Source organism: Mauremys reevesii, linkage group 2 (assembly GCF_016161935.1).
Source record: "Mauremys reevesii isolate NIE-2019 linkage group 2, ASM1616193v1, whole genome shotgun sequence".
Lineage (NCBI taxonomy): Eukaryota > Metazoa > Chordata > Testudines > Geoemydidae > Mauremys > Mauremys reevesii.
In genome coordinates, this window is record NC_052624.1 from 134,622,670 (window position 1) to 134,638,339 (window position 15,670).

Here is a 15,670-nt window from a genome sequence, read left to right on the forward strand (position 1 = left end):
TTGCCCTTGGTGAATCCATGTTGACTGTTCCTGATCATCTTCCTCTCCTCCAAGTTCTTCAAAATGGATTCCTTGAGGACTTGCTCCATGATTTTTTTTTTCAGGGACTGAGGTAAGGCTGATTGGCCTGTAGTTCTCTGCAGTCTCCTTCTTCCTTTTTTTTTTTTTTTTTTTAAATATTAGCACTATATTTGCCTTTTTCCAATCATCCGGGACCTCCCCCAGTCGCCATGAGTGTTCAAAGACAATGGCCAATGGCTCTGCAATCACATCAGCCAACTCCCTCGGATGCATTAGATCTGGCCCCATGGAATTGTGCATGTCCAGCTTTTCTAAATAGTCCTTAACCTGTTCTTTCATTGCTGAGGGCTGCTCACATCCTCCCCATCCTGTGCTGCCCGGTGCAGCAGTCTGGGAGCTGACCTTGTCTGTGAAGACTGAGGCAAAAAAAGCATTGAGTACTTCAGCTTTTCCCACATCTGTCACTAGGTTGCCTCCCCCATTCAGTAAAGGTCCTCCATTTTCCCTGACCTGGACCTTGTTACTAACATACCTGTAGAAACCTTTCTTGTTACCCTTCACATCCCTTGCTATCTGCAACTCCAATTTTGCTTTGGCCTTCCTGATTACACCTCTGCATGCTCAAGCAATATTTTTATACTCCTCCCTAGTCATCTGTCCAAGTTTCCACTTCTTGTAAGCTTCCTTTTTGTGTTTAAGCTCACCAAAGATTTCTCTAAGCCAAGCTGGTTGCCTGCAATATTTGCTATTCTTCCTGAACTCTCAATAAAGATTCTTTAAAACACAGCCAGCTCTCCTGGACTCCTTTCCCCCTCGTATTAGCCTCCCAGGGGATTCTGCCCATCAGTTCCCTGAGGGAGTCAGTCTGTTTTTCTGAAGTCCAGGGTCTATATTCTGCTACTCTTTTCTTCCTTTTATCAGGGTTCTGAACTCAACCATCTCATGGTCACTGCTGCCCAGATTGCCACCCACTTCTACTTCCCCTACCAATTCTTCCCTGTTTGTGAGCAGCAGGTCAAGAGGAGCATGGCCCCTAGCTGGTTCTTCCAGCACTTGCACCAGGAAGTTGTCCCTCAGCACTCTCCAAAATCTTCCTGGATTGTCTCTGCACCAGTTGTTCCTCTGGATCTGCACAACACCTCAGGTTCTTCTTTTGACCCTATGGGAGCTCCCTGGTGTGCATGCACCCCACGCACCTTTGATCAGAGAGATTCATTGGTAGTGTCTGTTCAGACTGCGCATGCACTGATGATAACTTAGTGCTCCAGACTGAGCTGCATGGGCAAATCGCCTCTGTTCCTTAACTGCCTCAGCTTGAGACGGAGCTTAGTGTGTCGTCTTCGTGCATGCCTCAGCTGCTTGCAGAGTTTGTTCTCCTTAGTTTATTTAGTAGTAGTTAGCTACCTGCTGCTGAAAAGGTTTGTTTTATTTCCTCTGTGAAAATCTTCCATGTGAGGGACATGCCTGATTCACTGGGGTTTAAATGTTGCCTCGCATGTAGAGAGGCTATCCTGGTCAAAGGGAGTGCTCCATCATTAACAAGTATCATACGTTTGCTGCCTGGAAGAGTCGCACATTCCACAGAAGTGAAATTTCAATTTGGCGCTCAAATCCAAGACATGGAAAAGCTGGAAAATCAAGCTGAACTGTTAATGATGTCTTGCATCCGAAGAAGTGGGTATTCACCCACGAGAGCTCATGCTGCAAAACGTCTGTTAGTCTATAAGGTGCCACAGGATTCTTTGCTGCTTCTACAGAACCAGACTAACACGGCTACCCCTCTGATACTTGTTAATGATGGAGCACTCCCTTTGCCACACTTCAGAACTAGGTCAGGACAGTCACTTGGAGGAGAAGGATGGGTTACTCACCTTGCAGTAACTTGAGTTCTTAGGGGTGTATTACCCCTCTTGTGTAGTGCACTACCCAGCCTCCTTCCCCACTGCCTAGTTTCCCCCTACTGAGAGCTAACAGTAGAGAAGAGCTAAGATGGCGGCAGCCCCCTTTATTCCCTCAACGTAGAGCACAAGGAGAGTGTAGGTACATGCATAGACCACATGGACACTCTTAGGGAAAAGTCAGTGGTCCTGAGTGCACGTGCAACCTGAAGTAACTGAGTGCACTATGCTCTAGGGACAACACATCTTGAACTCAAGTAACTACAAGGTGAGTAAATCATCCTTCTGTGCTGTTGTGGTAAAATTTACATATTTAAGAAATTAGGATCTATGCAGATGTGGATGCTAGCATCTCCTAAGTTATCCCTTTCTTTTCTTTCAAGGGAAATCTTAAACCAAGTCTGCCTTTCTTTGATCATATGTTAACTACTTCGAGAGTTCAGTTACACCAGACACTTTGGGTTGAATATGTATTTCTTTGGACTGTTAGTTTTCTCAAGCCACTTAAAATTTAGTCCTAAATCAGTTTCAAATACTGTATTATTTCAGCTCATTAGTATTTGACAATTAATACACAATTGCTGCAGATCTTTGATTGTTATTCAGCGTGAGCATAAGCTGTGCTGATAAAGTTTTAAGAAACCCCTTATGTGCGGGTTGGGCATGTAGGCCAAAATAAAAAGGATAAATAGAAAGCAAGAGTTAGTTACAATATTTTGCAATTTTTCTAACTCTTTTTGCCTTCCTTCAAGAATAGTGAAGCCTACAAAATATTCACAATATGGGGGGAACTCTTGGCCTTACCTTAGCTTTATTTAGGTGGCCTAAGTCTATTAAGTTTTGGATGTTTTGCCACTAGCCGAGTCCTCATCCCCATTCGCTCCTTAGCCTGTCTACTAAGAATATCTTTTTATATGGAACTGAACCAATATTAATTTCACACAATCCCTCAAACCACCAGCAGTTGGTGGCTGTTACCATTCACCTGTGCTTTAATTACATTTGTGTCATTGGAAAGGATTTGTGGCTGGCTCATGGCCTGGTAATGGGCTAATCTCCCAGTTGCTGATTTATTTCCAGCTGTTCTCTAACAAGAGATGCAACAAGCTCATTTCCTTTTTTAAAAAAGGGAAAAAAATTGGTGTGCACTTGTACACAACAGCTTTTTTTTGAAGAATGAGGGTACCATTGTAAGCAGCAATACGTAGCAATATCTTCAGTAAAATATCACAATTTGACAATTTTACTTCCAAGATTTGACTTAATAAGTTGCATGTTTTTCTTTCTCAACTTTGTAGCTTCCAGAAAAGCTGCTGAGCAAATATGATTGGATCCAAGAGTGGCAGCTAAGACAGAAACTGGGCAGGAAGATGGGAGAACTAAGTGACGAAATTAAAGACTACTTAATACTTCTAAGGAAGAAGGTTGGATAAATTATATGTTCACTGTCCTTAGTGAGTTACAAATAAGTATGTTTAGCTCTCCACCGATTCAACCTAAATTCTAGTAGAGTAAAATTATTATTCTAGGAAGGGTAATTAATTACTTAACATATCTGGAATTTATGACACTAATTGAAGGCAATAGAAAACTTCTAAGAATAGAAAATGGAATTTAGAATTCTTTAGTATTAGATTAATATTTAAATCTTTGAATTCACCCCTTCCATGTTAAGGCATAGTATTTCTTTGCCTAAAAGCACAAGAAAAGTGGGAAGACTGTAACCTATTCCTGGAGCAGTTTTACCAGGATATTCCTGCCATACAGTTATGGAACTGATCAGACCTTCATGTTATGATGGACATAATACACACATAATGAAGGAGGCAGCTTGAGACAATGTGGTTTGTATTACTGCAACACAGTAAGTGTTGCACTAATCTTGTGCCACAATTCATGTTATATGGCACTACTTGGTAGTGTAGCACTCCTGTGAGGGTGACTCAGCCTTTCACCCTACTTAAGTAAATAATTGTGTTCCAAGTAAGAGAGCTCATTTGGGGAAGAACTGTGTGCTTTCTGGATGAGACCTCACAAACTGAGGACTATTTCTAGTCTTCATGGGCATGGAAAGATCCCTTGTTTCTAAGGAGTTGGAGGTTTGTCCTGGCACTCTGGTCCAATATTTTCCATCTACCCCCTCACTATTGCTGTTGAGCAGTCTACTGGCACTCCACCTAGCTGCTGTTCTCAGTCCCAGGGGTGAAAGGATTTCCTGCATTTATGTAGTACCATGTAAAGTGTTTTTAGAAGCCTTAGGGATGAAAGATGCTATATAAATGTAAAATACCAGAAGGGTGTGAGGAACTATACTGCATCACTACAGTGTGACATTTTTAATGAATTTTCTTGTTTCCTAATTTGTGGGAACTTTTTTTTTACCTCCTTGAATTAGCTGATGCATAGATTTGTCTGTCAAAATAAAATGTTATTACTATAAATACATAATTCTAGGTTCCCTCTCACTATTTTGGTTCATGTTTACTATACATCCTTAGTTAGAGTAGAGGTGTGTTCCCTTTTGGACAAATGCTCTTAGTACCTGAGACAGTGGGGCGATGGATGGCTGCAAGCAGTAATAGAATGACTGACTGAATCTTTACATAGCAAAATGATCCTTTACTCCCCTTATCATTTGTGTGTGTTTATGTATGTACATATAGCCGTTATAGCATTGATCATTTGTTATCTAACATTTCCCTAGTGCTGCACTCTTTACAGATTAGCATTTGATTTTTCTTATTACAGTATGGAATCTGCTTACTCCAGGGGTTCTCAAACTTCATTGCACCGTGACCCCCTTCTGACAACAAAAATTACTACATGACCCCAGGAGTGGGGACCGAAGCCTGAGTTTGCTGCCCCAGGTTGGGGGGCCCAGAGCCCAAGTGCCACTGCCCTGGGTTGGGGGGGGGGGGGCTAAAGCCCAAGGCTTCAGCCTCAGGCAGGGAGCCTGTAACCTGAGCCCTATGGCCCAGGGATGAAGCCCTTGGGCTTCCCCTTCGTCACCAGGCCACGGGGCTTGGGCTTCACCTTCATCACCAGGTGCCAGCAAGTCTAAGCCAGCCCTGGTGACCCCATTAAAATGGGGTCATGACCCACTTTGGGGTCCCGACCCACAGTTTGAGAACCCCTGGCTTAATAGAATGTTTTAATGGTTCCATTATTCATGTCTTCTGTGTGCATATGTTTATATTTTTATTTTAAACATTTTAAATAGGCACAGATCTACTTCAAATGCTAATATTTGCTTATATGCATATTTATGTAACTTCTGTGAGAATATTAGGAGCAAAATAACTAAAGCACTGTGGGTATTTGACATGCAGGGAGAATATGAAAATTATAGGTATTGTTACAGCCTATGAAAAGGTATTGTTACAGCCTCTCTCCTATCAGAATCTCTCTCTCCACCTCATTCTGCCTTACTTTTTCCCCTTTCTTTTTCTTTCTATTGATCTTGGCCTCATCAGATACTTGTTGCTACAGGAAAAAGAGAGGAGCAGCAGCAGCTACAGCTATGGGAGTATTTAAAATAGATTTTATTATTTTTAAGTTTAAAAAAAAAAAGCATGAGAGCCCTTTATACATCTAATTCAAAGTAGCTATGCTGAAAATGTGGCAATCTACACTTAAAGAAGGTTCTTCTTTCCTTTTGCAATTATGAATGATATGCTGTCACGTATGTCGATAATCCTATGTTTGCTTTTTATAGTGGGAGAGTATGAGCGAAATGAAAAGTCCTGTAGAGAGACAAGCAGCTTGTGATGAATTGTTTACAAATGAAGAGGAGGAGTACAGTCTCTATGAAGCTGTGAAATTTTTGATGCTGAAGACAGCTATTGAATTATATGATGATGATAAAAAAAGAAAGGAAGTACCAGTGTTCTCATGGCTATTGTTTGCCCGGGATACATCCAGCAACCCCAGTCAGCTAATGAATAACCACTTGAATCAAATAGGTCACACTGGAGGCCTTGAGCAAGTAAGGAGAGCTATTTATGCTTTCTAGTGTACGTGGCAGTTTTCTCGTGTCTAGGACTTTCCTGCTGTGGTAGCAGCAGAACTAACCAGAACACACAAACGTTTTCTGAAATGCTTTGGAAATCAGCAAAGCTGTAGCAGCTTAAGTTTGATGTGGTTTGATGCTTGTAAAAAGGTAGCTGCTCAGTAAATGGAATAATAGCAGTACTTGTTCAGGGTCTGTGCTCATAATTGTAACACCCTGTTTTCTGGAGTGTATAACTCCTGGATAACACATTTTGCTCATATTTTTATACATACAGTTTTTTAGTAAAGTAAACGAAGCATTAGATTAATGTCTTCCATGATTCTCATTGTACCAGAACAGGCCACTACTCTTTAATTATTTAAAATGTTGATTTTAAATGTCAAAATAAAGATAAGTATATATGAAAAGCTAGCAGTACCAAATTAATTACATAAGGGAAACATATATGAAACAAGAACTGCATAATAAATCCATTTTCTGACTGATAGAAATTTTTACTGGTCTTGATTACCTGAAAAAGGTGTAATTCATCCTTGAGGAATTGCAGCTACCTAAATGAGCCATGACTTAATGTATATATCACAAACTGGCTAATGAGGCTATTGGTGTGAAAGGTAGTACAAACATTTAAAAAAAAATAAAAAAAATCAGGGAGCCTGATCTCAAGACCGGATTCCTTAAATCAGTGGAACTGCCCTCAGAAGTGTAGTTGCAGGATAAAAACCCTAAGTGCAGTGTTCAACTGTGCATGTGTTTCATAATAGCTAAGGACCAGGTCTTGTTCCCATTTAAGTTTTTGTACTAAACTCTCATTGACTAGGTGCTTAGGTTCCACTTTTTTAAGTAAAAGTTGGCTATCACCTGCTTTAACTTGTTGATTCTTCTTGGGGTTCAGCTTTGTCACCGTTACTCACACTGAGTTGAACTTTACTCGGCGACTAATCCTATTGAAATCAATGAGACTGTTCTGATAATAAGTTATGACTAGAACAGGGTATGCCTGGCCCTGTATGAGTTCACAAGACAGTTGGGAAGCAATGGCGGGAACCCTTCCTCTGCTACCTCACATCCATGCAGGCAACAGGCCTAATAAGGTTCTTGTACTTGCTGAGCACAAGAACTACAGAGGCTAATGCTGATGACAGTGCTAGTCTCCACTAAATGGGGTGGGGGCAATGGCCCTAACCTACATGCAGACACAAATTATCATCAGCCTTGCTCCAACTGGCAGAATTGGCTGGGTACAGATGTGAGTGGATGCCCGTAGTACCTTCAAGTGTGATGGTGGCGCAACACTCATATTCTTCCTGGCATTTCCTGGGGAAGTACTATGCCTTAGAGCTCTTACTGAGCAACATATGTCTGCACTGCTGCTGTTGGGGTACAATTCAATTCTATTCCAGCTATTTGTGCAGTCATGTCCTTGTTTCACTCTGTCAAGAGACATTTAAACTATCTAAAGATGAGTTGGGACACGGATTCTGAATGCATAGGCATTCCCATTTTTTGAAATTGTATTTCATTTATAAAGAGAATGTTACTGCTTTTAACATGTCGCACCAGAAACTAAAGTCCTGAAATAATCGAACTTATACAGCACGAGGAGTGTCAAGCAGAGGTTCCCCCTCAGCCTTACAATTCTCTTGTGTAAGTTTAAAAAATAACAGGTATTAAATGCTGCTTTGATATACATTTGCTTTAGTATAACTAAAGCATATATAACTGGTTTTTAAATGTAAGAATTCAGGCTTTGTCCAAGGGGAGTCAAATCTATCCGAACCCCTTGTAATTACATACCTTAGACTGAGTTCTGAATATCCAGTGCACTTGGACTGACTCCTATCTGTATCAGTGGAGTAAAGGAGCATTCAGTGGTTGGTAGCCTCTGTTCAGGAAATGATACAGGTATAGGTCCACAATTTTCAATCATGAATGCTTAAAGTTAGGTACCTTAAGCACTGAAATAAGTGGCATTATTTCTTTTGAAAGCCTTGAACACACACAGCTCTCATTTTGAAATGAAGTGGCTTGATTTTCAAACATTCAAACAAAGTATTTCACTGCATTAAGCACTTGAGATTAAAATTTTGGGCTATACTGTGTAATGAGCACACAGTGTGAAATTGTTGTGTACTTGAGCCCTGATGATGGCCTGTCCGTAGGACGGGATTTCAGCAAATTTCCCCATGCAAGGGAATCTCGGTATCTGAGCTTTGTTCTTCATTTTAAGGGTGGTCTTATACAGAACAACACTCCTGAAAAATACACATTAGTATTATGCATTACATTCTAATTGATATATATTTTTTTCCCATCCTAGGTGGAAATGTTTCTTCTTGCATATGCTCTGCAGCATACCATCAGAGTTTATCGATTGTATAAATACAGCACTGATGAATTCATCACACTTTATCCCAATGACCCAGAGGCTGACTGGCCCGTGGTGACTCTTATAACTGAAGATGACAGACATTATAATATTCCAGTCAGAATGTGTGAAGAGACTAGTTTGTAAATGAGATTTTTGGCAGATTTATAAATTTGATATCAAAATCTGACCTGGACGTTAAATTTCCAACACTATTTTGAAATAAAGTCATGATGAGATTTACATGATGAAACCTACAGTACTTTGGATCTCGAGTTAAAGGTTTGAACTGAAATTCCAAATAGGATCTTTGTAGTGGGCTGACTTGGGGCTAACAGGCCTAGTGGGCATGCCATGACTCAGCAGTCCCCAAAGTCTTGAGATGGCCTTGCTTGGATGGTCCATGGGCATGGTGGCTGAGTTACCGTCCGTTGTTCCCTGGTACTCTGGATTCTCCAGACCAGGGGAGGGGAGAAGGTAGAAAGACCTTGGCCCTCCCCCTCCACCCAGCCCAAAGGGAAAGGGGAGAGGAGTGTTTCTTGCTGATACACCCAGACCAGTTTCCTCTGGGCCCTGTTCTCTCTTCAGTTTTGGAGGATGATTGCAGCACTCTGCCCCCTCCCAGAGGAGAGTTCCCCATAAGTCTCAGTAGTTCAGATAGTCAAACAGGTAGCTCACTTCTCAATGTTCAGATATTCTCCGTTGTCAGGGAGCAGGGGAGGAAAAAGGGTCAGGCCCCCAGCCTCCCAGTTAGGTCTTACCCACAGTCCAGACCCTTCTCCTGTGGTTTGCTCTGTCCCAGAAGCTGCAAACTGGCTTCCTCCATGCAGACAGCCTCTCCTTCATTCTTCCCCCACTTGACTGTCCGAGCATGCTCTGCAGCTGCTGAGGGGCAGGGCCTGGTGGGCCCTATTCTGCTCCTTCACTCCCTTAGCCTTTTTGTGGGGTCTGTAAACCCCATCACAACTTCCCTTTAAAGAATACCTGATTGGGAAATAAAGTTGGTCTAACACTGTTGCTTTGTGTAAATGAATTTTCATGGCGCTCTCTGGAACAAATCTCAGAAATGGATTATGTGTAATAGAATATAAAATGTGTAAACTAAGGAGCAGGTATGATGGAAATTAAGATTCTCTCCCCTCCTCCTCCTCCCTCTCCCCCCCGCCAAAAATAAAAAAGGCCCTTCAGAGAGACTTGATGATTGGGGGTTACAGAGTAGTTAGCCTGGAGGTCAACAGTTTGGATCCAACTCAACTCTCTATTGTCTGAAAGTCATTAACATGTGGTGGCATTTTGGGAGAGTACATGAAATAAACTAGTGTCAATCCAGTACCTAGTGACCACATGCCCATATCACAAAAGCTGTTATCATAATTGGCATATTTATGGGAAGCCTCAGTGAAGAGGGTAAGGGTTTGAATGGATCTGGAGATTGCGCTAGAAACCTGGCTAGGGTTGAGCCAAATGGGCATGCAATGTGAATCTAGCCCTACTGCTGCCTCTGGTTTTTTGTTTTTTGTTTTTTTTCTGAGGGCCAGCCATTCTTCAGGGCTTTCAATCTGGCACCCTTCACAAGTGGTTTTAAAAAAATAAACCGGAATAGTAACCCTGCAATGTGGTCATAGTTACAGGATTTTCTGTCATAGCCATATGAATTGGTTTAAAGCTGAAATGTGGCATGCAAATGATCAGAATAGAAGTAAAAATTACTTTAAATGGAATGCAAACCAGACAGTGGTGGTTGAGTATCTGTCCCCTTCTAGGAAGCACTTTTTACCTAATAGGATTGGACCTGTTATGCTGATTTGTATTTAAAGGTGCCCTAAAAACAGGAATGTAGAAAATTTGGTTGTGCTGTTCCATTTGAATTATCTTTTAAACTTACCTTGCATGTTTAGTCCATAAGAACTGCTTTTTGAAAACAGCCTGATGATAAATCCTCAGTTTACATGGGATTTAAGGGTGTTGTAAATGGTGAGGGCCAACTTCAGTTGTCAGTTATTTCTGATTTTTCACTTGCATAAAGGGAGGTAGAATCTGGCCCTCAGTTCTTAACTAGTGTCTGAAGTAGTTACTGTTTTTTCCATGTAGTGTTTATGGGCTTCTGGATATTCTGAGTGTAGTGTGCTTACTATAGTATACAGTATATATTGACCACACTTCGATATCACACACTAGCAATAAATAATGGCTCTATCTTTTTGTTATATCTATATTGAAAACTATTAGCAGGATTTGTGTTAGATGGTTCCTGGAAGCTGCAAGGGCAGAGCATAACAAACATTGTGATAAAGAATATGTTGAGATAAAACAAGGTTTAAGGCTTGTTGCAGTTTCTATCAGTTTACTAGTGGCATGGGAATAACCAAGAAATTGCCTGAAAAGTTACTGATAGCAAAGGAAAAGGAGAAGACACTTATAAATTAAAAGTTTACATTAGTTGTTACACTTCACCTGGACTTTGTAATGGGAAAATAGTATACAAGTAGTTTTTTCTGATTAATTTTCTATCTTGAACATTGCTGTCATCTTGTTTTTAAGAAGGTTTATTGTACTTTAGGCTCACATTTTAGTCTCAACAAAACTTTTTATTAAAAATAAATACTTTTTTTTTAGTTATGCAATGTGCAGGCATATTTAGGGTGCAGACTTGCAGCCCTTACTTATGTGAGCAGTCCCGGCGCCTGGAGGGCAACATGTGAAAGTGAGGGTTGTGGCATCAAGCCCAAAAGACTTGCATAATTGATATCCATAGAATGTGGTGGAAGCCTGAATTCTGCTAAACACTTGAAATTTGCTACTGTAGAGGTCAGTGGCCAAACTACCACTGACCTCAGTGGGAACAGAACACTTCAGGATATTCAGAGAATAGAAACGGCCTTGCATGTTACACTCGTGAAAATATTTTAATGCAAAAAACTCAGTTTTCAACTATATTGTATACATATATTCAACTAAACATCTATTTCAAATATATTGGATTTAATATTGACTGTCTGTGTTTCCTTTTATCTGCTAATCCAGAATGGACAGTTATTCGCTTTCAGACCCTTATATTTTCTCCTATACTTTGCTGAACAAGCCTACAGTGTGGTGGATTCCACCTCAGTGGAGACAATAAATGAAGAAACTAAGATCCAGTTACTCTTGTTCCCTTGAGTATTCTTCAGTGGGTGCCTACCCATGTCAGCAACAGCTGTTCTGAGTGAAGATTGCAGGGTTAGGCTCTTAGGGCTTGGCTACACTTGCAAGTTGCAGCACTGGTGGAGGCTTTCCAGCGCTGCAATTATTCTCCGTCCACACTTGCAAGGCACATCCAGCGCTGCAACTCCCTGGCTGCAGCGCTGGCTGTGCACCTGGTCGGGTTGGGGTATAAGGAATGCAGCGCTGGTGATCCAGCGCTGCTCATCAGGTGTGGACACACACCAGCGCTTTAATTGGCCTCCAGGGAATAAGGAGATATCCCAGAATTCCTGTTCAGCCACTCTGCTCATCAGTTTGCACTTTACTGCTCTGGCCTCAGGTGACCCGCCCTTTAAATGCCCTGGGAATTTTAAAAATCCCCTTCCTGTTTGCTGCAGCCAGGTGTGGAGTGCAATCAGTTAATTTTTACAGGTGACCATGCCTCCACGCGGCAAACGAGCCCCAGCATGGAGCAATGGCGAGTTGCTGGACCTCATTAGTGTTTGGGGGGAGGAAGCTGTGCAGTCCCAGCTGTGCTCCAGCTGTAGGAATTATGATATCTTCGAGCAGGTATCAAGGTCCATGCTGGATAGGGGCCATGATCGGGACACGCTGCAATGCAGGGTTAAAGTAAAGGAGCTGCGGAGTGCCTATTACAAAGCCCGCGAGGGAAACCGCCGCTCCGGCGCTGCCCCCACGACCTGCCATTTTTACAGGGAGATGGACGTGATACTTGGGGGTGACCCCACTGCCAATCCGAGGACCACGATGGACACTTCTGAGCAGGGTGGGGGACAGGAGGAGGAGGAGGCGGCGGGGGGGAGGAAACCGTGAGTGAAGCTACTGGGATGGGGGAAGACACCCCAGAGTCCCAGGAGGCATGCAGCCAGGAGCTCTTCTCAAGCCAGGAGGAAGGTAGCCAATCGCAGCAGCCAGCAGTTGCTGAAGGACAAGCAGAGGAGCGGGTTACTGGTAAGCGGCTTTTATTTTCAGGGTGGAAATGTTTCGGGAGAGGAGGGGGGGTTAGGGCCGCATGCATGCATGCCTAGATGTGGAATAGCCCATTGATGTGGTCTATCACGTCGTGGTAATCGGCTGCAGTAATCTCCTCAAAAGTTTCAGCCAGAGCGTGGGCAATGTGCCTGCGCAGGTTTATAGGGAGAGCCACTGTGGTCCTTATCCCAGTCAGGCTAACGCGTCCACGCCACTGTGCCGCGAGGGGTGGGGGGACCATTGCTGCACACAGGCAAGCTGCATAGGGGCCAGGGCGGAATCGGCATTGCTGTAGAAGACCTTCCCGCTCTTCCCGCAGCAGAGAGATCTTCCAGGAGTAACTCCTGTGGAAAATGTTGGGAGACTGTTTAGTGCAGATTCCCCCTGCAGCTGTTTGCTGTCCCCAACGCACAGAAACCCCTGCACAGCCCTGAAGCAATCAGTACCCCTTACTCACCATTTCATGGCTCCTGTTGTGTTATGTGTGCTCTTATTTGGTATGGGAAAAGTATGCTAAAGTGAAGACTGTAAACTCCTTCAGTGTGTGGGAATTACTGTTTGGATGAGATAATGAACAATGCTACCCTGTTAACTGTTGCCATTTTTGCCTTCAAGAAGTGACCTTGACTGCTGGACTGCCAAGCTCCACCACAGCACAGAGACTACAGAACCTGAGGAAAAAGCCGCAAAAAAACAAGGAAGACATGCTGAAAAAAGTTATTGATCACTCTGCTAGAGAGAGTAAACACCTGCAGGAGTGGAGAGAAAGGGAAAGCAGGATCCACCAGAGACATTGGCGGAGAAACGATGTGGCAAAGAGGAAAAGCACAAACCAGCTGCTAGGCATCCTGGCGCGCCAAGCGGACTCTCTCCAGGCACTCATAGCCATGCAGGCAGAGCAGTCCCGTGCTGCCCCACAGCCGCCCCCCCCCGTCCCAAATTTTATTCTCTTCTGCCCCAATGTCAGCTCCAAACCCCCTTCCCCAGCATCCAGGTTCTTACCACCACCAGCTGCCTCCAACACCTGTATGTTCACCAACCAGCCCTGAGAACTACGACCCTTATCCTCTGCACTCAACCCCCATCACCATGCAGTATATGCACCCTGAAGTGCAGCAGCCATTGCACAGCACTGCAGACAGGACATATGCAAACTTGTGACTGTACAGTTCACCAACCCACCCCCCTGCCCTAGGTTCCTGAAATGTTGTGTCTGTCAATGAAGTTTTTTTCTTTTCAATAAAATAAATCTTGGCTTTGAAAGCAGTCTTTATTATTGCAGATAGTGAAAGATACCTTATCCCAGTAAAGAAACAGTCACTGCAAATCATGTTAGGGATAATAGAATCCTAACAGTGTAACCACTGCACTTCACTCCCATGCAAGGCAGCAAACATTACTGTTGGCTTTCAGCCTCAAATTCTTCCCTCAAGGCATCCCTAATTCTTGTAGCCCTGTGCTGGGCCTCTCTAGTAGCCCTGCTCTCTGGCTGTGCAAATTCAGCCTCCAGGACTTGAACCTCGGTGGTCCATGCCTGACTGAATGTTTCACCCTTCCCTTCACAAATATTATGGAGGGTACAGCATGTGGATATAACCGCGGGGATGCTGCTTTCCCCCAAGTCTAGCTTCCCATACAGGGACCTCCAGCGGGCTTTTAAACGCCCAAAAGCACACTCCACAGTCATTCGGCACTGGCTCAGCCTATAGTTGAACTGGTCCTTGCTCCTGTCAAGCTTCCCTGTATAGGGTTTCATGAGCCAAGGCAGTAACGGGTAAGCGGGGTCTCCAAGGATCACAATGGGCATTTTGACGTCCCCTACTGTGATCTTCCTGTCTGGGAAATAAGTCCCTGCCTGCATCTTCCTGAACAGGCCACTGTTCCGAAAGATGCGTGCATCATGCACCTTTCCAGGCCAGCCTGTGTAAATGTCAATGAAACGCCCACGGTGATCCACAAGCGCCTGGAGAACCATAGAGAAATACCCCTTCCGATTAACGTACTCGGATGCTAGGTGGGGGGGTGCCAGAATAGGAATATGTGTCCCATCTATTGCCCCTCCACAGTTAGGGAAACCCATTTGTGCAAAGCCATCCACAATGTCCTGCACGTTCCCCAGAGTCACGGTCCTTCTTAGCAGGATGCGATTAATTGCCCTGCAAACTTGCATCAACACGATTCCAACGGTCGACTTTCCCGCTCCAAACTGGTTCCCGACCGACCGGTAGCTGTCTGGAGTTGCCAGCTTCCAGATTGCAATAGCCACCCGCTTTTCCACCGTTAGGGCAGCTCTCAATCTTGTGTCCTTGCGCCGCAGGGTGGGGGTGAGCTCAGCACACAGTCCCATGAAAGCGGCTTTTCTCATACGAAAGTTCTGCAGCCACTGCTCGTCATCCCAGACTTCCATGACGATGTGATCCCACCACTCAGTGCTTGTTTCCCGAGCCCAAAGCGGCGTTCAACGGTGCTGAGCATTTGCGTGAATGCCACAAGCACTGTAGTGTCACACGCGGCAGGTGACTCGATATCATCGTCGGACTCCTCACTGTCACTTTGGAGCTGAAGGAAGAGCTCAACTGCCAAACGTGTTGTGCTGATGACACTCATCAGCACAGTCCTCAGCAGCTCGGGCTCCATTTCCCACAGAAATCGCGATTCACAGACAGAGAGTAAAAAACAGAAAGAGACTCACAATGGCGCCAAACGTGGCCGGAAAAACTGTGAATGCTGGGATGCGAAGCGATGCACCACAGGGCGTTGGGACAGGAAGCGGAATGACCCGCACCCTTCCGTCCCCTTCCCACAATGCCAAAATGGGACAAGGAGCTCTGTGGGATAGCTGCCCACAATGCACCTCTCAATACAGCGCTGCAAATGCTGCAAGTGTGGCCACACTGCAGCGCTGGTAGCTGTCAGTGTGGCCACACACCAGCGCTGTCCCTACACAGCTGCACAACCAGTGCTGTAACTCCCAGCACTGCAACTTGCAAGTGTAGCCAAGCCCTTAGATGGCAACAGTTAAAATACTGAAACTGGAACATGGTGGAAAATATAGCAGGTTTAGCTAGTTATCCAGCTACCTAGCTAGGTACTTACATGACTCCTATTAGTGTAGTATCTGAGCACTTAGGTAGTAGAGATGAGAACTTTGCAGTTTGGTGTCTGTTTTTTGTAGTTCCCACATAGTCTGTGCAT

The 15,670-nt window shown here is 44.0% G+C and overlaps 1 protein-coding gene across 6 annotated transcripts in view; it reads left to right on the top strand.

Moving 5' to 3' along the window:
* The window catches only part of OTULIN (OTU deubiquitinase with linear linkage specificity), a 49,140-nt gene extending 40,593 nt beyond the window's left edge, over window positions 1-8,547 (top strand). For all 6 annotated transcript variants that reach the window (XM_039524879.1, XM_039524880.1, XM_039524882.1 and 3 more), the window contains 3 exons: window positions 3,218-3,343; window positions 5,635-5,904; window positions 8,252-8,547. In XM_039524879.1, the coding sequence (XP_039380813.1) occupies window positions 3,218-3,343; window positions 5,635-5,904; window positions 8,252-8,446 (591 nt within the window). In that variant the 3' untranslated portion in view covers window positions 8,447-8,547. The remainder of the gene's footprint in view (window positions 1-3,217; window positions 3,344-5,634; window positions 5,905-8,251) is intronic.
* Window positions 8,548-15,670: the final 7,123 nt, after the last annotated feature.